Raw genomic sequence first — 25,002 nt, 5'->3', positions numbered from 1 at the left:
GTGCATATTTACAATCACAGCAAGCCATCAACTAGCTCAGGGAAGCCTGGCCATTTCTAACGAGGTTGTTTGATTGGGTTTTTTTCGGCTGAAACAACTGCTACTCAACAGTCTTTAAAGATGTCTTCATGGTTTTATCCTTTACCTCTTTAAGAGGGCTTGTAATCTTGTCAAATTAATCAGAACAGTAGACATTTCCAGCCCAAGGTTACAGCAATACCGAGGCAGTCTTACTTTGGGGCAACTCGTATGTTTTGTTTCACATCACCTGTTTCCCTGCTGGTTCTTCAGCAGTTCTCTGGGTCATTTTGTTGCCAGCATTCACACTTGAACTGGGAATTCAATATAGGCTCTGATGTGCTCAGTGTTGTGTATACGTCCATTAAACAGCAAAATGATTTGTCCGCTGTCTGGGGTTTTTGCAGACAGCAGAACCAGAGCTCAGGGGGAAGCTAGCTAGAAACATCCATGGCATGCTCTTTAGTCATGCTGCTATGTACAAAGGCAGAAGTTATCGTAAGACCAAGCCAAGCACCCCCATGCACATGCACCCGCCGTAACTGGCACTGCCTGTGCAGTACTCACCAGCTTCTCGATTTGCACTGTGGCTTGTTGGCTTGGGTGGTGGGAGAGGAGGCTGCTTAGCAGGAGCCTTTCCCTTTTTTTTAGCATGAGGTGCTTCGTTACTCTTATGGCTGGTGGTGGCCGAAGCAGCAATAGCATTTTTTGGTGGTAGCGGAGCTTTTTTAGATTTAGGCTTAGGCTTGGGTAGTGGTGGCGCATGGGATGCCGGTATTTCTGGGCAGTGATCGATAGTGCTCTCTATGGATAAGAAAGTGAACAGAAGCCAACTGACATAGACATACGCCACAAACATTCAACAGCAAGCCTGACAACAATGACCACTTTTTGCTGCTTGAGCTCTTGGGAATCAGGAGAGATTACTTCATCTTCTGCCTCTTATTGAAGTATTGTCTCAGAAAAAAATTACTGTCCATCTCAATTCAAGTACTTCTCATAGAAGATTTTTGCCTGGCGCTTCTCTCAGTCTCATCTTTTCTAGACTTCCAAGGACCATCCTTAATGTTCAGTATTCCCAACTAGACTGCTGGCTGCAAACTAAACAAGGGAAATGCCATTTACTCCTCTAACAAATTCCCTCGGTTTCTTTCCAGCCCTCTAAGATCAACAGGCTATAAAACTCAGATTCATATGAATCTGAAAGTGAACAGGGCCATTCTCTCAGCCACGGGTTCAAATATGACTATGCAGCTGAAATTTTCCCCTGAAGCAACCCATTCTCCTAAGCTGCAGATTGCTTGCTCATAGCAACTTTATTTTGGGTATCTTCCCCAGGGTATTTCTACTCTTCAGAAAGAGATGAAGCTAAATCAAATAGGATATCATTTGCCATGGGAATGCCCTCCTCTCCTGCAAGCTCTTTGGGAACCGTTACAAGATTGCACTTTTCAAGAATCAGGAGTTCCTTAGTCAACAGGAGTTTGAACTATATCTACATTGTGTCATGCAATAGGAATGGCTCTGTAGAGAAAAAGAGGTAGCACTGAGGACCCGAAGTCCACAATGTGCATTTCTGGAGACTTGACTTTGGACTAGCTTCAGGCTAGTTCTGTAGACTGCATGCCCAGTAGCGGTGGCAGCACAAGTTTCTGAATGCATCCTTTGGCTTAGTTTCATCCAAAAGAAACCTGGCTTGTGTGCTCTGCAAACCAAGGAAGGGTAAGTGGGGATGACCAGGAAACTCACTTCAAAAGTGCATGCCTAATGCCAACTGTAATATTAATGTAGGTGAGCCATGTATAGTCAACATAAAATTTTGCAACATAACCACTATGGTTTTAAGACTAAAGTTCCCAGATGGGAATCTTTATCTATTCAATTACACTAGCTCTGTGCCCATTTGGCCTCAAGATAGTCTTCCCAAACCTTCCAGAAAAAGGATATTATAAAAGTAAAAGCATACCATCAGAACCATATAGGCGTTATTTGCATGTTACTAAAAACTCCAGTGGTTGGGGAAGAAAGGAGCCAAGCAAATATTGCAAGGACTTCTAACAGTCTTTTTTATCACTCGAGAGGAAACCTATTCATTTCTTGCAGTGTGTTGCTATTAGAGCCTCACTCTTACACACATTAAATGGCCGTTCCTAGATCTCCTGTCCATTCCCTGCTCTCTTCCTTCCCATGTAGAAGATTCCCAAGAGATAAGCAGCACCTTTTCATTGTAAGATTAGTAGATGAAAAACAAAGAATGTGTTGAACAACAATGACATTCTTCATCTCTGAAACAAAGACTTTTCCACCTCTAGCTTGAGGCTTGTTAACATGAACCTAATGCATCACCTGCAGTTATTAAAAGCAAGATGCACACATATGTCTCTTCATAAAGTGAAGGAATTAACTGTCCAGTGTCTGCCTCCTGTATTTCCAGCCCATTATAGACTAATACATTTTTGCTAACATATTGCAGGAACGATTGCATAACAACCTTTTACAGCTTTCAAACAGATTCTTTTGAGCACAGGTTCTTGTACTGCCTCTTTGTTTTCCAGAGAAAGAACTTTGGACTGGAGAAAGACTTTGGAAGAAGAAACAAACATACATACTTGTTACATTCTGCTCTCCTCTTTTATAGCAAAAAGCATCTCCTTATGAAATTCTACCTACCTTCATTCAAAGTTGAAAAACTGATTTAGTTCTGAAAAAGCAGGATATTTTAAAATGTTAATTCCATTAATAACAAACATGTCAAGAAAAGATAGGATTTTGTATTTTGAAGCTCTTGAAGGACATGATGATCAGAAAGAATTTTAAGTGTAAACAATTCTTTGATATACCTTTTACTTATGGGTCCAGCATGCTAAAATTTTATTTATTAATAAGAGAGAATTTAAAACTTGGGTACTTACACACCATTACTGTGTTTTCCGGTCATATTAATAGAGAAAATATTAAAAAGAGAACGATAACCTAGTAAAAAGAAATACACATTCACCATATTCTAAAGTAATACAGTGCAATTATTTAGAATCTCAGCCAACCTACATTAAACTTTATAACTGACTAAATGATGTATTACAGAATTTACCTTCTGGTTCAGGAAAAAAAAATACAAGGCTAAAGTTTCACTTAGTTGCAAATAAACACATCTTAGTGGCAACCAACTTAAAATTTTCAAATTTCCTTTAGAAAAATAACTAAAAACTATAAATGAAAACCAGAATTGGAACAGTTCATTCACATCAAAGTTCTTGCTTGCAGACTTCAAGTTGTGATTAAAACTGGCAATTTATATAACATTGATTTTAACTGAAATACCTTGCCATCACTGGGATATCATCTTTATCTAGGACAGCTCTTTCCATACCATTATGTACATCATACCAAAGACTGGCAGACACTTTCTGCACAGCAGCATTCTACCTGCTCAGATAGTTACAGCTCTCATCAAGTCTTGACTGTCCCTTGATCAGGTACATGCCCTTTTCTTGGCCTTGACCAACGAATCTTCTTTTTGCTCATATCCATGAGAAAAGCTGTGGTGAAGGTGATTGTCTTTGACCATATTGTCCCTCTTGGTGTCTTACTACCTTTGCCGTTTTTATCTTTGTTAGCTTCATCTTTTTTATCTCATCAGGTATAAACTTGACTGCCCTCAGTGTCAATCTGATCTTGCCCAAACTATTGTTTCTCATTTGGTCTTGAGATAGATACAGATTTCCAGTTCCTACCTGGCCAGTCCCTTATACCAGCTTTTGCCAGCAACAAGTCAAGTTTTGAAGCAGGTGCTTTTCATTGCTTTTCCTCTGCTGCCCATCAGGCTTTGTAAACATTCACTGACTGTCCTCCCTCAAATTCCCCTCTGTTGTGATGCAAAAGCTGACAAGTTTTAGCCTGCTGGCATTGTGCTTGTTATCCTGGTCTGGTCCCCTCTTGTTTTTCAGTGCCTAACCACAGTGTCCTCTCTTTTACTGCAAGTCCATTGGAACCTTTTTTCTGGTTTTCTGCATTTATGTAAGACACTGCAATAAATTCCTGGTATATACACAAGTACTGTAGTAATACAAATAGCTAACAACAGCAACAGTGGCTTGATCTTGAACAGTGACAGGGATGGTCTGATGTCTATAAATGGCTTGAGATACAATTATGTTGTAATTGTACCTCTGTAACATGATTCTGCTTGAACATGGACCCTTGGTCTTCAAGCCTGCTCCTTCTTTTGCATCTTTTGCCAAAACAAGGAGGCATCTGAATCAGACACATCTGTCTGTTCAAGTCAATCCCCCAGATAATGCAGTATCAGTTGCAATGTATTTTTGTTGCTGTTGTTTTTCTTAATGTAGACATCTGTTCCTCACAAACTGACCTTTTAACAAAAAGCCTCCAAAAGACCATCAGATAGGAATATCTTTTATTCACTGCTGCCTTGATCAAGACATCTGCTGTAAAAGCAATCCACCTATAAATTACCCTTTAAATAGGAAAGCAAAGCAAATGTTAATGTCTCGTTAAGCATTTGGATCAATAATATGTTTATGTTTAGAATAAATTTTCCAAAGGCCAGATTTTCAAGAAAGCTCACTTTGAGACCAGAGTTTCTTGTTCCCAGAAATTGTGATTGGGGCCAGACTCTTAAGAAAGTTATGTTCTCATGTAAACACCTAAATGATAGTCAGGATTACACAGTACTCAGTATACAACAGCTCTTGTGGGGACTCATCAAGTCTCAAAGACTTTCAGAGAGATGCCAGTGTGCCATATGCACTGGAAAATCAGATGCCTTATTTCAGAAGATAAATGTGGGACCTTTTGCAAACTCTGGACCAATATGAAAATCCTGGGCATAGTTTCAGAAGCCATATGTGACTGGGTTTCATAATACAAAGATTTTTTCTTTTGTGACCTTGTAAGGAACTGAACGCCAAAGCTTTTCTACACCAGGATTTTGTCTTACAGTACCGGTATTTTTGTTTCTAGAGCTAGAGCAGTGACATGACGGTAGCTCATGGAAAACAGTAGTGCTGCGGCATAAGCATGCAAAGCACTCATCTCCTGGAAGGCAAGCACAACTCAGTGGAGTAACATTGTGTAAAATGGAAGTTGGAAATAATGTACGACTTGTTGCCTTTTGCAGGATGACTCCCTGCAAAATGAAACTCAGTGAGTTTTGAGAATCATGAGTTTCCTTTCCAGCCTATGCAGAGAGCTATGTTTTGATTAATCAAAACCCAGGAAGCTGTCATTCAGAAACATGGGACACAGGGCAAGAAAAGGTGTCTTTTGTCTCTTTTTTTGACTCATTGACTGTGCTGATGCAGGTGGTCAAATCATACAAATCCTTTCATAATTTTTCGGATTTAACCAGCACCATTTTTTATTCCTGCTAAGGCTACTAAAATTCTGTTCAAGAAAAGACCCATTCTAATTGTTAGAAAGCTTCCTTTAATTTCCAGTCAAAATGTATTTCAAGCCACTGTTTATTCCATCCTACTTGTGCCAGCATTGTCCTTTAGCCGTGCTCTCTCCTGGCTATATACCAACTTGTTGCATTCATCAAATGCACTCAGGCTCTCTCAGGCTCCGTTTTGCTAGGCTGAACAAGAACAGCTGTCTCACAATGCTCTGCACAATGCGCTCTGCAGTTTCAAATTCATCTTTCTTGAAGATGGATGAGCAGATCTGTACATCTGCAGACTTCCAGATCTTACTCTATGATTTCAGCAGCACCATGTGCAAGAGGTCTTGTAACAGAGACCATATAGAAAGCAGGAGAGGAGAGAAAGGCACAGGTGTAACATCTGACTTAAAGCAACCACGTTCAGATATTTTGCATTGGTTCCAAGATAAAAAAGCAAAAAAAACCACTGAGTGTCATTTTACATTGCTAACTGTCCAACTTCTGTGTAAAAAGCAACCTGTTAAATCAAGACAGAATACCTAAAACATCTTCACTGTCAGCTGCATACTTTTACCATTTCTTAGTCTATGGGAGACTTGGAAATTGAAAGGCATGTAGGCTTCTACATTCCCTTATACTTTCTGTATAGATATGCTCAAATAATTCAATGGTTAGTTCATTAAAATCACATCTATTTCTGGAGCCACATTAGGATATCTTTCCTATAAAAGAGAAAAAAAAATAGCAGCTTTACAAATCAGGAGCTTTCCTCTGCCACTCAACTTTTGTGGGTGAAAGCCCATGCTTCTCACGTCAACCTACTGGTACGAGCCAGCCTGGCTGATTTAGTGGACAGGCTGTGCCCAAATACAGCTTTATCTACAGTAATCTTCCTTTTAAGAAGATTTGGATTCAGCCTCATTTACATAGTTCAGGTGATGAATCGAAGATATACTATTCTTAGAAGTTATTTGCTGGTTTTAGCCAGCAAATAACTCAGCTGGAGTGAGAGATTCTTGGGAGTCAGGCAAAAAAAAAAAAAACCAAACAAAAAAAAACCCCAAACTTTTATGTATGGTGCTTATATTGATGATCTACAGAGCTCAGGAGTGTAGGAAGCCAGCTAGGCACACAAGAGGGAAAAAAGTCTGCCTTGTCTCTCACAGTGAGTGGTTTGCAGGATTAGCCTTCTGAGAGAAAGCAGCCTCTTGTCTGAGACCCTGGAAGATGAGGGTTACTATCTTATATTCAACAGGTTTTGTTCCACTTTGGGGAAATAAAGCAAAGGCCTCTGAGAAAAGGAACCTAGAAAATTTGACTATGAAGAACATTCCTTGGTAGACAAACTAAAGTGTTGGTCAGCAATGATGCATGCTCGTAAGACCAGAGCTTGTGCCTCCAACTTTCTTTTTGGTTACCCATGAGACAAAGAAAAGATGAAATTTAATGGCAGATTTAAGGGAGAGCAGACATAGTACAGAGGAAGGAACCTCTGAACCCAACATACTACGACCTGGAACCTTTGCCAGCTCTCAGATGAGAGTTATCCTGGGGAGAAAAAACATTATGTGCATGTATCCTATGAATTAATTTGGAAACGGGACTACAAATTATTACCTTCACTGAAGGACATGCGAAAACCTGAGAGGATCAGTCTGCTATAAATGCATAGGAACATTTCAGAAGCTTATGCTCCATGTCACCCACAACACCCACAGCACTCGCAATAGAGCTCTGGCTTCCTGCAATGCAATTATTTATCAGAGCAGCATCTCACATGCCTGACTGATGGTACGCAAAATGAAACTTGTTATTATTTTTTTCCAGGCAGTATCTTGCTAATGGTTACTGAGCCTTTCACTTCTTCAAGCCCAAGCTAACAATGAAATGTGGAAGTATCTACCAGAATAATGAAAAGATTCAGCTTGCTATGATAAAAATTAGTAAGACCTAAGTTTACAAACTGAACTCAGATACAAATTCAGGGTTCTTTGGTACATCTGTGTGTCAGAGACATCCTGGGAGGGTGGAAAGGAGAGAAGCAGCTCTGATACAGCACCAGGAGGTTTTACAATGTGCAGCACACATGCTGCATCAGCATGCTATGTCTCTATACCTAGGGAGGCAAACAGCAACAATTATTTTGACACCTATTCTACTGATATGGCTTTTGGTCTTCTCCAACATTGCTGTAGGGGGCAGGAGGCAGGGAGACTCCTTGGATCCCCTTTGCAATCCTCATAGCCCACCTGGAGCCTGGAACACTGGGGTCTGCCAGGGCTACTGCAGACAAGCGCCACAGGCCAGGAGCCCTGTCACGACGGTACAGTCTGGTCTGCTGCCCAGACACCAAGGGTGTACTTTGACATGCTGCCTGTCTGCTTGCTGCTCTGTATCCCTCCCAGGGCGCTCACAGACAATGGCTATGGCTTAGCTCTTTATTTTCTGCAAAAGATGCTAGCGACTTTTCTTAGTCAAAACAAAACAAAACAAAACAGAAGAATTCAGAAGTCAACCCAGTACAAATATAATGTGAATAAATGATGTAGGAAAAAGATTTCTCATCTGCAAAGCTTTATCCATAAATTACCTGTTTTATGTAAAACTGTCACCAGCTTATTATCGTGCCATAAAGAAGAAATTTCCTTTCAAACACCTGCTTAGATGACGGACATTTCATCATTACTACAAACAGTAACACTTACACTATTAAATTGCCAAAGGGAATTTTTTTACCACATACAAATGCATCTGTGAGCTGACAGGCAGCAGATGGGCATATGGTTTATGGAACTGCCCAGCAGCACCGGGAACAGCTTTCAGGGGTTGTCTTCTTCACTCATTTCTGCTACACTCATTTTTACATTGTGTGAGCAACGGCTGAGCCTATTGTTTGCCCTTGTTGATACTGTACTTCTGTGGCTGATGCTGAAACAACTTTTTTCCTTTAACTTCTTTTAACTCCTAACACATTCCACATTCTACCTTTGTTGAGTTGCTGCCAACTCTCACCATATCATCACAATGTGACTGCATCGCTTGTTCTTTTTCAGCTTCCAGTCATCATCCTATTTATACGAGAAGGCCATTTTCAAGACCCACCTGAACCAGAGAGTGAGTAAAGACCACCACCCTTTCAAGGAAGCATTTTAAAATAACCTCACAACTTTCAGGGGCCGAGATGCATTTTTTGGAACTTTTTGATTCAGCTGGAGTTGGAACTGCAGCACACTGTGCTACTAAACAGCAGTAATTAATCCTGCCTTCAGGTCTTGTAAACATGGAAAGTGTATATAACTTATTTAACACATAATTTATATTTATACATAAGAGTTCATGACTCTCAAAAACCTAACATTAGCCTCACTAAAGATGAATTCTTTTCCCTGACTGTCCAGCTAGTATTCACTCCACCTGCCTCAGTTCTCATGATGAAGGGTTGTGATCTGATACACCAGCATGTTTTATGGTCTGAGCAGAAGACAGTGAGCTAGGTATGTCTGCTTCAGCTCTGATTTTGATGCTCTGTGAGCATTAGCAAATCTTTGCGCTGCAGTTGACAATTCCTCACTCAGACAGTGGGTGTGGGTGTAATGCATACCTATGGCATCTGCCATAAAAAAATTACTGAGGATTAATCTGTCAGGTGAGATGCATCTGTGAGATGCAGTGGGCCTTACTCTTCCACTGAGTTCAAAAGACTGGCTCACCTTCTTGTTTAATGTGCTATAAAGTAAAGAGTAACTGAAGTGTATTCACAACGACTATCCAGTGAGTTGTACTGGATTTGCACTGTGTAACACCATTGCTGATGTGTGGAACTGATTATTAACACCTTTTTGGGGCAGACTATTCCTCTGTATTACATCTATCTTGTTCCTTTTCAGGGGACTCAAGATGCTTATGCGTAGAATAACTTCATGTTTAGATGTAAGAGGAAGGTATACTTTGAAGTGTTTTGCATCTTCGATGGATCATATTGACATTCTATGAAGCATAGAGTACCAAGTTTGCTCACTTTCTGTTTTCCTTCTCCCTCCTCCGAATAGACTTCACTTTCTGAGAGGGACTGGAGTGATAGCTATATATTCTTCTGTACCGAGTCTACTCCTGTACAGCAGTAATTTTTAATTTCTCCTTGTAAGGTCATCACAATATATAGGGAGTGCAGAGTGTAATAATGTGTTTGAAATAGATATCGAACCTTTCCTGCTTCACTGGAGTTCTACATTCTGCAAAGTCAGCTAGAGGGGATTCCAACATAGTTAGAAATGTGTAGTTATAAAAATCCCTGCACCTTAGGAAAAATTCGAAGACCTGACATTTCCAAAAGGCTGTATTTAGGGATGCATAAACTAGTAAGCGGTCTGATCTCACCCTAAAGTTAACCTGAACCATTTTAAAGGAGTTTTCCATGTCTTTTATAACTCTTTTCCTCTGACCCAATACACATCTGATTCTAGTTGGCACCAAAAGATAGATGTATTTAAATTGCATGAAAAAGGCTAATCTTGTATTTCTATCTTGCTGGGAGACAGGAAGTACTAGAAATCTCATAAGAAAAGTGGTTCTCCTTGGACATCCAGCCACTTTTTACATAGTCAAGTAATTTACATAGCTCAGAGAAGAATTCAAATTTTTGTGTTAGCCAAACTGACCCTCTCAACCTCTAGAGGCTCATTTATCACTAGGTAGAGGTTACTAGAAGACACTGGAAAGGCTGCTCAGTCTAACAGCCAACTGTGAAGTTCCTGATCTTTTGTATCCTTGCTCTTTCCTCTAGGAAAATCCAATAAATGCAATAGTATTTAAGAACACATTTTTACAGGGAAAAGAAGTGGTGTATTATTCAAGAGGCTAGAGAAAGAAAATAAAACTGGTCCAAATCCTGTCATTTCACATTAATCTTTACTTTTTTCTTACTCGGTGAAACTTTTATTACCAAGCTAGATCTGAGTAAAGGTAACAAAATTAATATGGACTTTGGGACTGCTAAATATTTAGCAGTATTTACTGCAATTCATCTACAGAAAACCCTACAGTCATAAAGTACATTTTCCATAAATGACCTAGGTTCACTTTGCAGTATTGATATAGCCCCTTGAATATTTCTGAAGAGCTGCACTGCCTAGTGTTTAAGATTCAATGAAAACCAATAGCATTAAGTTGCTGAAGTTACTTTCAAAATGATACATGAAACAATGGTTTTTAAGTGGCTTAAACACTTTTGAACTTTCAACCCATGAGCCACTTCTACAACAATATTGCAAGGTGATGCATATACACTTAGTGTCTTCTTTCACAAAAGGAAAACCTGAAACCAAAGCTTGCCCATGGCTACAAGGAAAGGCTCACACTGAATTTAGAAATCAAATATCCCTGCACACGTTTTCATGCTAGGACCATGCTTCTCTTTATGACCTGATCATATCCACAGTAAAAGGCATGCCTACCAGTGACAAGATACTGATGTTTCGTAAGTCTTACCTTCTCGGCAGGTTCTGCTGGTAACCTTGTGGCAGAACAGAACTCACAGCATGTATTGGTGCTAATGGAAGAACATGTTAATGTATTAAGCAGGCGAAAAACGTTTTGTGAAGTATGTGTTTGTTTACCTTTTTGATCTTCTTTTTTTCCTTCCAATGCTGATGCTTTCTCTGATAAAGTATCATTATCTCCACTAGCTTTTACCACATTTTCTTCCTGTATGGTTTCTTCACCAATGGCTATGGTGTGTCCATTTGAAGTTTCAAAACTTACTGTTACATCACCATCTGAAATGAAAATTAAAAAGCTGTTGTTGAGTTTAACTGCTTCCTTAGCACCAATTGACAACACACAGCATCCCTCTGTTTTCAAGTTTCCATGGAAGCAAAGCAGAAAGACTTACTGAAATGTGAAACATCAGGCCGCAGATCTGCTCTGAAAAGTTAACGCTGTAAAGGAACTCTACAGGCTTCCATGTTCTTTGGGTGGACACCTCTGCAGTAGTGGGCCTGGAAGGTCATGTGGGTTTTCAGGTCCAGCTTCGTGTCTGTACACATTAGCATCTCGTTCTCTTCCTCCCTGCGTCTTGGTTTACACAGCAAAGAAAGGTGTGCATGGACCACAGTGGAGCTGCAATGTGTTCCAACAGGTGCCAAGTCTGAACAATTAGGGGGCAGAGCTGCAGGACTACTGTGTGCATCCCAGTAGGTAAATCAGCCAGGAACTGAGACAGAAGTTCTCAGAATATGTGTGCCCAGTTAATGAATAAAAAAGGTCACAAAGTCATCATCCAGTCTTAAAAACCAAGGTGAGATCCTCCTGTATCATGTATCATACCATTATTGAATTCTGCAAGTCAAATTCTTTCCCAGCTCTGATGATATTTTACTCACCCAAAGTATCTCAGCTACAAGTTCTTTTTTAATACTTAAAAAAACTTCTTTCTCTTCCGTATTTGTCTCTATATTCCTGAAAAATGCTACATACTCTTGCTGGCTTACAGCTTTAGCTCTTCCCTTATTTACTGATTTCTGTTCTCTGTTTCATGCATTTTTTCATGCTGATTTTCTTCTCTGGTAATTTCTAAGGCTTGTTATCCTTACATTGCTCACACCCCATGTGCAGTTCATGTAGATGATTGCTTTCCTTCTACAGGATTCTCTTGCTGTCCATCCAAAAATTATGCAAATCCACCTGGCATCTCTTCTGCTTCCTCTGGTGTTTCTTCATTAATTGTGGTAATTCCACTCTCCCCTTCTCCTCCTCTTCCTTTCTGTGTGCTATCAGACCTGGATGTTTGGCAGTTCCCTGCTTTCAACACAATTATGCAGCCTCTCTCTTACCACTTTGGGCTGCTCCATGGGTTAAGCTGATGGTTTCATTCTCACCCACACACTGACTTCAACTTGATGTAGTGTTCAACTAAGTTGCCTTCTTAACTTTGTCTCGTTCACTATAGCTGACAGTTGCACAAGGCTTCCTTCTTACCTTACTGCAACATTCAGTTTTTTCAGCTCCTTTCTTCCAGGTGTTCATAAATCCGCTCTTTCCTCTCTACCTCCACATGTGGCATTCCCACCTCTTATCCATGCCACGGTTCTGCAAACACCTCCTGCTTCCAAGTGGCACTTGCCACTTCTTTATTCTCCATCCCATGTGAGACAGTCACTTCTTCACCTTTCTTACCTTTCAGATTTCAAGACTCCATGTAATTTCCCCATCTCGCTTTCATCTCCATAGTCATTCCTTCTAACTACCTTCACACTGCTTAACCACTGTCTTTTCTGTATCTCTTTTTTAGCACCTTCAAACCGATCCTGTATTCTTTCAAACTGCTCCTTAAAAACTGTAATTTTCATCAGACAGGAAGCACAACATGATGAAGGCAACATGGACCAGACTGATGGCCTTCTTAAGACGGAAGGAAGGGGAGAAAATTGTTCATCTTTACATCCTTTTCTCGCTTTGCTCAATCTCTGTAAAGGATTCAAAGTCCCATCCCCTTTTAAAAGTGGAATAGAGGGTCAAGGACACTGATGACCAAAGCACAGACACTTTTAGCACAAATGATAGTATTTATATTCAGACTGTTTGTAACCAATCTGAAATGTTAACACATTTCATTAACTGTCCCAGCAGTTTAAATGCAATTTACAACCATCAATGGACAAAGTCACGTAGCTCCCCAGTAAAGCATGTAGCAAAAAAACATAACAAATTCACAGAGGACAATTTGAGGTATAGACAGTTTGCATTTCTTGTTTTAAGTCAAAGACAGTGGCAGAGACAAGTTCAGAAGCCAGCTATGCTGAATGCCATAGCCTGGTAATTAGCAAAGCATTGTAAAGACAAGTGATGTCACATGTCAACAAACAAGCCCTTTACTTCTAAGTATCAATGGGTACGATACTAACCGTACACATTGATGTTTTCCTGATTCTTCAGCTCAGGCAAAGTAACACAATAGCTAGGAGAAAAATATTTTTGGAAATCATGGAGTTCTTAGACGCCTTGACAAAATGATGAATGGTTTAATTTTAAGCTACAGAAAATTATTTTACTCACTGGACTCTTATTTGATCTAGATATATAGAAGATCAAGAATATTAGAAAGAATACCAACTAGAAACAGTCAGTGGTGTTAACCATGGTTTACTCATGCTTTTTGAAACAGAAATTCTGGTTAATATCAGTTACTAAACCCTACAGCATTTGGAAACAAGTGGTGTCTTCCCCACAGTTTTATGTTTGTGCCATTTATGAACGTGGTCTGTGTGACAGTGGTGATCTGTATGATCCCAAGCACTGGTACTTTTTCATACCTGAAATGGATGTTATCGATTTGTTGGGGGGGGATGGAGGGGGGGTCCCAAAGCCTCTAATTTTTCAGCCAACTTTTCTCATATTATACTCCAGTTGCTTCAAAAAAAAAGGTTAATCACTAACTTAAAAAAATTTTGTCAAGCAGTAAGTAGGAACCAGAGGAGTCACACTACTTACAGGGAGCACCAAAATACTTAAGGGTATGGCCAGAAGTCAGGTGGTGTACCTACGGTAGGAGCAGTTATAGAACACAAATCTCTCAACTCCAACTTTATTTTTTTGTCAACTGGCCCAAATTACTTCTCACACTCCTCAGCTTTGTCTCCTTATACCTATTTATTCTACATGGAAACAATGCAATAGTGCCTTTATCACCCATGTTTAGCACTTAGGAGCTAAATTCTAGGTAATGTGTTATCACCTTGCTCAGGCATTTCCTTCAGCACTCCCCTTCTTATCAGCTCCTCTCTGCTTTGTCTTGTCGAAATCTTCCTTTCCAACACTAAAGAAAAAGCACAGTTAAGAATAGATTTATTCTCATACTGCTGATGCCTGCAAAAAATGTAGAACAAGATTTTTATTTTAAAGAAACCCTGAGAAATCTTGTTTCCTTTGATTCTGCAGGAGAATTGGTCTGGGTTTCCATGGATGTTCTCTGAAAATATTCTCCCACAGTTTCAGGCACAGAAGGGGGGATTCATCTGACCCAATGCCTTCCGCTGGGTGAGCCTCTGTGAGGCTTCCTTTACAGTCAATGGAAAAAGGTGCTTCCAGAGTGAAACTGAACTCATCCTAGCATAGGCATGTAATACGTAAAAGCACCTCTTTACCACTGACTGGGGTGACTAGCTCAGCTGGAGATACGTCCACCTGCTTTGTAGATGTTTTGATTTGGGAGAGACAAATCCTGCTCAGAGCAAGCAACTCACAGGGTAGCCTTGATGACATGCAAACTCCTTTAAAAGAAAAAAATAACTTTAAACAGAAGCTAGAAAGTTTTCTTCTAAAAAGGAATAACATCCTCATCCAGGCTGGTTGGCTTTCATAAAAAAAAAAAAAGCAGCATCCTGGTTTTTAAGTTAAAAAAAAGCAGCATACAACATACAAAAAAAGACTGTGACATAAACATAATAATTAAAATGCTTCATCTCCCATGGGAAAAATGCTAAATAGTTTTATAGGGAAAAGCATTTACAGATGGCAAAATAGAATAACTCCCCACTGCACCCTACTGCCAAACCAATACAGTTTTGGTCAGTGATCTGGGAGGCCATTGTAATGATCCGTGGAACCATGGTGCACAGCCCATAAAATGGGAGTATCACTTGTAAAATCCTGTCTTCACTGTTAGGAAAAGTTAATCTCCCATCCTAATTCTGTTTACACATGGACATCAAAACCCAAGTGATGTTTGGAGCTCAAGTTGAGGGCATGTGGCAAAGCTTCAGCCATGCTAGACTTCATCCTATTAACGCTATGGGATAGGGCTGTTTATCTCATCAACTAATTCAAACACTCCGGTAATCCAATTACTCTCTAGGGCCAGTCTAATTGCTGTATGCAGATTAAATGCTGCAAGAAGCATTGTCAATCCCACTTGCACCAGCCCAGCTGGAGTGAACAGCCATACAGTGAAGCGACGGCTCCTCTGAAGACATGGAGAGAGGCAGTTTAAGCACTTCTGAGAAATCTATGTTCCACACGTAGCAGCTGATAAACCCCTCTCTCCGCAGCAGGTAACCCCGGCCACTGACTTGCAGCCAGGCTGGCTGAACTCAGATGCCTGAAGGCACCACTGGTCGCAGCTTCCCACTCCCCTTCTCTGCCAGGGAAGGGGATGGTTGAACAAAAAATGAAGCAGGTTTTGCACTTCTCAAATTTACAGCACCAGGTTTACTTCTCACACCGCAAAGTGTGAGCATTCAGCTAATGCTCCACGTGGGATGCACTTCCCTGCCAAAAAAGCACTGACTCCTGGCAGAAGAACTGTGGGCAGTAACTATTTTGACCGGCCCAGCTCAAGCTACCCACGCCTGTGAGATCGATGGCTCATGAATGCAAACAGTACTGGCACAAGAACATGTAAGTTGGCACTAAGTCTGTGTTTATATACTCCGGTACTCTGTGGGATCTGTCCGTTAAAGGTCAAACCTTCACAGCATTCAAATCGCACTGGACAATATACAGGAACCTGTGAGTATGGCTGCAGACTCGCAGGGTAAGCCAGCCTCCGTGGCAGACTGTGGCAGCCTGAACTCAGATCAGGTTAGACTGCCTTAGGTCCCGATCCTAAATTATGCAGGAGCTCTTCCAATTTCTCCCTATTACTTTTTAAGGTATATGTCTTGCAACTGTGTGTCACATTTACTGGCATGGCAAACAAAGCACAGGAGCGTGCCCTATTCTTGCAACGAGTTTTTCATGTAGGTGAACACATATATTCTCTTATTATTATTTCAGCTTTACAAGTATAATTTACTTCCTACTGTTTTTCCTCTCTGCTTCCTTTTTACATCTGTTTTCTTGAGGACAGTGAAATGAGACGATCTCTCATATATTTATTTGTGGGACTTAATCCAATACCACTTGAAAACAATGATGCTCCTTCCATCAGTTTCACAAACATTGAATCAGACCCCCCATCAATGTGTCTCTCTAGTTGTCAGGATGATATTTTTCCAGTTCTACAACACTGAATTAACAACTGTATTGAATTAATTATCACAGAAAATGTCAATTGGCATTAAAAGACATTAACTCCTTACACTTTTACTGGAAGACCTCAAAGCATTTTATTAACATTACATAGGTTTCATAACATCCCTTAGACATAACTATCTCCATTTCACAGATTAGAAAATTTATGAACAGATAAGCAGCTTAAGCCCCAATCCTTCATCATCTAAAATGCTAGCCATGAGTGGTGTTTTTATTTAAACTGATTAAGCTCAGTTAATTCAGCTTGAAATGATAATTTATTTAAAATATTATTTGGCCCATGGAAAGAACATTAGAAATCATGCTAGTATTCACTATGAGTATCATAATTTTAATTCCTGCAAAGAAAAAGGAATTTTAATTTAAATCAAAGTGACCAAAAATATGTCCCCTTGTGTAAGAGGAATGAGCAGCCTGTCTACTTATCAACCTATACTGGTGCTATTTAGCCAGGGTGGACTCATCATTATAATTTATCATTTATTACAGACTTTGGACTACACAATACCTTTCACATTTACACAGACAAGTATTTTTATTATGACAGACCAACTGCAGTGAGCTTTAATCACATTTGACTACTGTTATGTTTCAGTAAACTTTCTTAAAATAAGAGAGTTACAAAGTCAAGCATTCAGAAGTCAGGAAATGTTTGAATGAAGGTTGATGGGTGTGCAGACGGTACAGCTTTTACTTGCTTGTTATATATTTTACCTCAACCATCCCTGCCTTGTTTAGGATCCAGACTGCACTGTATCCAATGAACAGTTTCTTTGCCTAAATTTTTAGTCTTACCTTTCAAGCTGGGGCCCAGACCTCATTTGAGGAATAACCTAAACCTTCATTTGAACAGAAAACTCCTAGTTTTCCCAAACATCACCCCAGCAACTGAGTGAACCACAAACAACGTTTTTCTCGTTGATGCCCATGTGAGATACGCAAAGGTGTTATCATGACTGTATAGATAGGTAACTTACAGCACAGAAGGATTAAGTCATATTATCAAACATGCTGACATTTGTTAAGTGTTTAATTTGAAGTACCTTTTCAGATGTAATTTCCCACATTAAAATTGTGATAAATAAATAAAACAAACAAAAAACCCCAAAAAACCCCAAAGCATAGGAATTCTAGCTGAATTGCCTACTTATGGTTCAAAATACCTGATCAACAGAAGTGAAACTATGAGCATGGGCCATCTGCTGCTGAGCTAACGACACAGACAACTGTAGAAACAGTTATCTACCTGAACCACCTGTAATGGGTATCACTATTTGTCACCTCAGAAATTGTGCAGTCTCCTGAGTTCAGTACAGGGAGAGGACTGTACTTTGGTGGTTCCACCGCTGTCCCGCTTGGCATGTTCCCTCCTCTCACCACCTCTGTCATGACTTCATCATCTCAGTCTTTCTCCTTCACTTCAAAAAGTTTAAAATTCTTATCTTTGGCTTCCAGACCTACCTCTCTTCTCTTCCTTCTTCTTCTAGCAGAACTTGCCACAATACAGTACCCATTTGCTCCTCCCATAATCCTGCTGATCATCGTTTTTGCAATCTCTGACAAGTTATTACCTATTCCTCACTCAGGGGTACATGACTAGTACTATGTTAGAACAAACATAAGATAAATGTTAGTTGTACCACCATCATGTGGACATCCTTAGGCTGAGTGATCAGTTGATCTTATTACTACAAATCTTTTCTGTCACATATGTATATAATAACGTGTGTATATAGACATCTGTGAATATATATGTCTCTTAACATATGTCTGTGATATAGATGAAGTGTGAATATATACATTTCAACATTAACATCAACATATCGTTTATAACATTAAGTGATAATAAAATTGAAATAACAATTTCTCCATCTATAAATATGTACATCTTGAGTTGGATTACACAAACAAGTCAGTCCTGACTGTGAGTGTAATTGGTCATCAGTCCTCACCTGCTGAGGAAGGCTGAGGTGAGGCGGGTTCCACTCTCAGACATCATGCTCCAGCAGACTCAAAAAATCCCATGTCAAAATTCTTCCCCGATTGCAGTCAAAAGCAAAGCTTGCCTTGACTTCAGGTGTAACTGCCAGCGAGTGTGTGAACTTATCACACTGTATGCAGCCATCACTTACTTGAGTAAATCTTACTCATCCAAGGGATCCCACAAACATTTGTATTTTTAGCCCAATACAAATAATAGAAACAGTAATCATGAGAACAGTTTACCTCAAAAAGCAGTTTCCCTCCATCCCCCTCAGAAGAGCCTGCTTAATGGTATTCAGCAGCTACAAACCTCAGGCACTCTTAAAACCCATTCTCTGACGCAAAGTGCTGTGAGATTCTGCGTATTCTCCCGTCTTTAGTTTTGCTCTTCCAAAAGAAGCTCAAGAGAATTCCAATCTTCAATTTTTCTCTGACCTAGTAAGACCTAAAACTGCCTTCTGCTCCCTGTCTGCATATACTCTTGCAGTGGAGCTTTGAAGTGGCATCTGCTTCATGCCAAGACACAAACTGTTGCCTTCTTTTCCTTCACAGCAAAACACTGCAGAGGGGAGAAACCCTTGAAATGATGCCATTTTCGGTTTGTTTTTACTTAATTTTGAAAGCCCTCTAGGCAGAAAGTATACAACCAGTGCCCAGAGAAGAGATTTTCTGAGATACAGCATGGAAAATATGTTGCTAAAGGAAAAAATTCCAACCATCATTCCCATATCGGCATAAATACTTCCACATCTAGTCCTTCATCTTTTTTTTAATGCTTGTGGTATTTGCTGTTTATGAACATCTTTCAGTTGCTAGCATAAGAGAGTCATGCAAGACTTTGTCAAAGCACTGCAGGGTACATGCCCTGGCAAGGCTGTAGCAGGAACCTATTTCAAAAAGCCTATTGAAAACCCAGATAAAGCAATAAAAGCTTTTTCCAATAGCCTACATTCTGTCTTAGAAGAAACTCTTTCTTCAGCTGCATACAGGTTTATCAAGTTGTAGCCCTGTTAAGAGAACAGGCAATAAACGTGACGATCATCATACCGTCCCATGGTCTCAAGCCAGGAAATTGGCTTCCTGCATGTAAGATGCTCACACAAACACGTACATACACGTACCCTGTGCTGTAATGTAAATACATCTCTGATCAAGTAGTCTGAGGAAGAGGATTTCCTGTAGGATTTTTATTTTTATTTTGTGTGGATGTTTTCCCATTTCTTTCTCAAGTTAGATAAGCAAGTTTCTTCTTGCCATGCCAGTTAGCACGCAGTAAGGGGTAACTTGTCAAGTTACTTGTCAAGTAAATGCACCTTCTCAGTCTCTGTTGGTCCTGGGTCTGTTTCCTCAAGAAATACAGGGATAACCTCTTTTTTTCCCCCCCCTGAAACTACTGTCTGAGGTAGTTTCCTTAGGATGAATGCAATCCAAACTCATTTTCATTTCAAATTCCAGCCTCACAGGAAGCACATACACAAACATAAGTGATACCTTACATACATAAGAGTTTAAAAGCAAACGAACATCCCCCTATAGCTCTGCAGCTTCCTGACAACTAAATAGTCCTCAAGCATGTAAAGATACGCTTTCACTGCAAGCTAACCTGATTTGTACTGAAAAGCTACAGCTTATTCATGCTGCAGCTGGAGCCGGCACCCTGTCTCTTTCGGGGATTTCTGGGGACACAACCCCTCACAGTTAGCGCTGCAAAACAGTACAATTTATCCCTATTATTCTCTATATGGAAATACATGGGGCGGTCACCTGCATTTCTGGCCAAGACGGAGGAGGAACTGCAGGAGGGCACTGGAAGTCAACACAGAAATGACTTATTCTGGTCCACTCCTACGAGCACTAAGCTAGCACTACTACTGGGCAACCAGCATGAATGAAAGATCTACGTAGCCCACAACCGGCTGCTGGCATAGGATGGAAAGTACTTGGAAGAAGTAGTATGTAGACAGGAGGGTAAACAGCAATAAAACCTGAGCAAGACTATGAACTATAATTGCCTTGAAGATGTACTCCAAATCTTCACTCTGTAGAGATTAATCAGTACCTAGACACATTCTTCTTCAACATAAAAGCTCTGGGAACTGTTTTTGTACCACTATCATATAGCCAAATGCCTGAATTTGTAGGTTACATCTTAAGAGAGTCACAACAGATAAAACTCTCATATGAAATTTAGGGGGAAAATAATTTGAGAACCTTTTGGTTCTTTTTAGAACTCTTACAATTCATATCATCCAGGTTTACTTTCTTTCCTTCTCCCTAGCTTAGTGAGCCAGTCTTGCTGGTTCTTTCACCTCAAGGTGAAAGTCAAGATTTTCAGATACTACAGAACTCCCAGAGATTCATTTTAAGGAAAAAAAAAGCACTAAATATTGTCATGGTTGGCAAAATGCATGTCAACTGGAACATACAAATGCAAGCTGATACATTGAATGTACAAAATAATAAAGAAGTTTTGAAAACCTGCAATTAATTCCCTGTGTATATATTTGTATAATTCCACCCAAATAAATTGAATTTTACAGTGTAGCAGGATGAATAAGCAGAACTTTATTAAAAATAGAGCATATATACTCCTTAGAGAAAAAAATCAATCTACTGAATAATGAAAAAATATCAAAAATTCCCAAACCTCCTGTGTAATATCTTAAGTTCTGTTCACCAAGCTATATATTGAATTTTGTATATTCACTCTTCACAAACTATACAGGTACTGAAATACTGTAGTTTACGTAGTTCAGAGCATTAGAATGGTTTTGTGTTTTGTTAGCTGTTTTACATTATGTTATTAAATATGATAGCAGTCTTTACTGTATCAGAGCTTCAGTATGTACTACATGGTTATGTAGCAGGATGCTATCTAAACAATGAAGTAAAAAATGAAAGGTTTTTCAGGATAATTTAAAAGTCTATATAGAAGACGACACTTCTAGATACACAAGATACATTAAGCACTTAGTGAATCAATTGCGTTAGTTGCTTTTTTGCCACAAAGGACTATTAAATATAAAATCTTGTGATTGGACTCAGAGTGGGGACTTCAGTTAGTCAGCTAAGTGTTACCTCCTCCTGCACTGAACTGTTCCCATCCACTATACCATTTACAGAGACACTTCATTGTGGAGATAATTAACTTCCACTTTTCAATACATAATTGTATGTAATCATGTATTCAATTGACCAGAAGAGCTCCCACTTAAATGATCTATGAACTACAATTACCTTTCACCATCAACTCCATTCTTCTTCTGCCAATTTGTAGTCCAAATTCTCCTAACTTTTATAGATTTCTGTTTGCACACTGGCACTCTCCATTTTCAAGAAAAGACTGATCACAAAATAAAGCTTTAACTTCGGAAAAAATAGAAGGAGGTCTATATTACTCTCTTAGTTTCCAGACCTGAAAGGCAATGTTGCAAAACCACAGCTGAAATTTAAAAAATCAGGTCATCTAAATTTTAATAAGTCAACCAAAAGAGTGGCTCTGTTTTTCCTCTCTGCTTCAGCATGCTTTATCAATAGTAATCACAATGCTAGGACACAAATCCAAGCAGTAACCTTCGCAGAAGAGTAAAAACTACTTCTTGTTATGTTTTGCTCTATTTGTTTTTAGCTGGATCGGGTTTGTGATCTGCTCATCACAAAACTGCTGCCAGTACACAGGAGGCAGCGGCAGTAAACAGACACAACTGAGAGAACTAGGAAGACAAATTAGCACTTGAAAACTAGTTTTGAGCTAGTTAAGATGGACACTGCTTCCCAATAATTACCTCTTTCTTAAGAGTAATAAATGCAGCTATGCATTGAGAGCACCCAGAGACTCAGAATGTAAAGCATTACACATATTCTGCTGGAATGCTACTAGTACCTTAGCTCTGATGGTCTAGGTATATGAATGCAGCAAGGTTCAGGGAGAGAGATAACAATCCTTTTTGCAAACTACTATAGCTGTATGGCACCTGAAAAAGGTGTGCCTTTAAGTTTGTCTATTTGTATCCATGGTATAATTTTAAAGCTTGATTTTCATTACAGTTCTGAAATTATTTCATGTTTTCTGTTCATTACACCTACTGTTAAACATCTCCATTTTTCAGGTGCTCACCTTGAGATAAATTGTCCTTAATAACTCCATCTGAAGTCAGTGCCAATGGGAACTGTGGGTTCCACACACCCCTGAAAGGACTTGAGGGACCACACCATCATAAACAAGACAGGCAAATTAAGTACAAGCAGGTAACTAAGGAGGCACTTTTGGAAATGATGACCTTAATTTCTTTGTGCCCAATTTCCTCCTTTTGTAAAAGAAATACAAACACATGCTTTGCCTTGGTATTGTAAGAATTGATGTGTCATGCTTGTAAGATTGGATTGAGGCCCTCTAAAGAAACACAGTACAACGTAAGAAACACTGTATTTAACACGAATTTATCAGATATTCATTTGTAAAAAATAACTGCAAAATGACATGTGCATTATTATTTAATGGCATAATAATTTAACACATGCTAATATGCTGTGACAGTCTGGGGAACCTCTGTATACACAGCGTATGAATGGTGATTATTCTGGAGAATTCACTGCATATAAAATCACATACCTGTCCAACAGTAGCTGCAGAACATTCAGGAGTCATTAACTAGAAATAGCTTTGCTCCAACAATATGATAAAAGTACTGGAGAAGGTGAAGGGAACTGGAAGCAATGAAGGAGATAGCAAACTGAAGGGATTTTTTTTATTGTAGTAGTGGAAGAAATTGTAGGGGTTTTGTTGCAGGGTAACCAGAAAAAAAGAGGAAAAAAAAAGAGACTGAGGGAATGATTTGAGGATCAATCAGAAAAGATCGTCCAAAACTTCAGTTGGTATCTGGAGTGACGATGGCAACACAGGAGACGGCTTCTTTTTGCCTTTTGTGTAAATAAAGCATGTTTTAGAAGTTACACCGCAAAACCATAGAATTCCCTGCTGTAATTGTTGGGGGTTGCTATGGGTTTAAAAAGTCAAGCGGTGTCAAGTCAAACTCCTAAGAGTTCAGGAGAGCCTATTGAGGACACCTAAGGAGATTACTGTTGGTTTTCTTGCCTACAGCCATGACAGTGGACAGAGGGCTTGCACTGTGGTAATGAATCTGAAGAGCTCTTATATGCTCCCTGGACTCTGATTAGGCTCAGGTTTAGAACAGCACAGCATCAAATGTGTGAATCCCAAACCCAAAGTTTGGGATTTTTTTGGAGAAAGCTCGGCCAGAGCTGCGACATAGAGACACACACACACATATATATGCAGGCTGGCATTCAGCTTCCTAAGCTTGGGTGTCTACAGCCACTTGAGATGCCCCAGGGTTTTGGAGATGCCTGCATAGGGATGGCAAATATGATGCAGAACCTTCTGGGAGAGCAGCAAGGACACCCCGGAGCATCTCAGGTGGCACTAAGCAACTGTGTTTAGCGAACTGAATCCCAGCCCTCAATGTTCCTCTTTTTCAGAAGGAATATAATTCAATCACAGCATTTTATTTCAGATCATTCTTCAAGCCTTGCCAATAGGGGAGTAAAGGGGCAGAGTAGCCTGTATCAAGGCAGTGGTCGCAAAGCTGATCCTCGTTCTTCTGCTGGGCATGACCATGTCTGCTTCTCCCCTCTGGACAGCCCAAACATCCATCCTCATGAGGCAAGGTTTGTTTCATAACCCAAGTCACTGACTATTAGGAGGACATAGAGACATTTCCAACATATTTGAGGATATATAATACAGAGCCTAGGGTTTCTCAGTTAACAAAGAAGAGTACTGTCAACATCAAAAGAATATAATTTATAAAGTATAGTAAATAAATAAACTGCATATTTTTGGTGATAGGTTCAGGACAGAAGCTGAACAAGATTAGGTTTTTCCTTGCCAAGGATCAAACTGTTTTTCTGTATGTCAAATACTGTGCCTAAATAATTCCTGCCATCTAACAAGCTTCAAGAGCTTTTCAAATATTACTCTGCAAAGCCATCACAGTGTTTTCTACTATTTGCCACCAAAGGGCCACAGACATACCTGCTGATGTTTCTCTGAATTTGTCACTAGTCTTCTTCTTCCGCCATTTCCAAGGTTTAAAGATTTTGCCAATGGTGGAGAGTTTGCCCTTCCTTTTGAAGGGGGGAGTTTGGGATCCTGGGGCTGGTCCATCCGAGTTAGCGATTGAAGCCTTATCCAAACCATCAACTGTATAAACAAGAAAAGTAAAGTTAACTGAAGGATGGAAAACGAAGTGCTATCTGACAGCTAAACTCCTCCACTGTCATATTGCAACAGGCTGCATGTGGGTCCATGCGTTTTTTGTTCCAGAAGGCAGCCAAATGGCATTTGACCACAGCCCATGGTTGCAAGCCAGTCCCCACCTCAGCTAGCCCTGGGCTTCACTGCTGCTCAGCCCCTCAGCTGCAGCAGGCCAGAACTTGCTTCTCCCGACGTGCATCTGGCACGCCTGCACGCTTCCGCAGCTTTTCTTCGCTACTGGAGAATTTCTTTCAACACATATTTGTGTGACTTTCTCCCTATCTTTGGTGAG

At 39.9% G+C, this 25,002-nt stretch overlaps 1 protein-coding gene across 1 annotated transcript in view; it reads right to left on the bottom strand.

Moving 5' to 3' along the window:
- PHACTR2 (phosphatase and actin regulator 2) overlaps positions 1–24,656 on the bottom strand; it is a gene marked incomplete at its 5' end in the record, with an annotated part of 47,765 nt that extends 23,109 nt beyond the window's left edge. Inside the window, 4 exons of the mRNA XM_010283720.1 lie at positions 586–822; positions 11,038–11,196; positions 14,154–14,234; positions 24,489–24,656. Coding sequence (XP_010282022.1) covers positions 586–822; positions 11,038–11,196; positions 14,154–14,234; positions 24,489–24,656 — 645 coding nt within the window. The remainder of the gene's footprint in view (positions 1–585; positions 823–11,037; positions 11,197–14,153; positions 14,235–24,488) is intronic.
- Positions 24,657–25,002: the final 346 nt, after the last annotated feature.

The sequence above is a fragment of the Phaethon lepturus genome, unplaced genomic scaffold (genome assembly GCF_000687285.1).
Source record: "Phaethon lepturus isolate BGI_N335 unplaced genomic scaffold, ASM68728v1 scaffold18453, whole genome shotgun sequence".
NCBI lineage: Eukaryota > Metazoa > Chordata > Aves > Phaethontiformes > Phaethontidae > Phaethon > Phaethon lepturus.
This window is presented reverse-complemented; position numbering and strand designations above follow the sequence as displayed.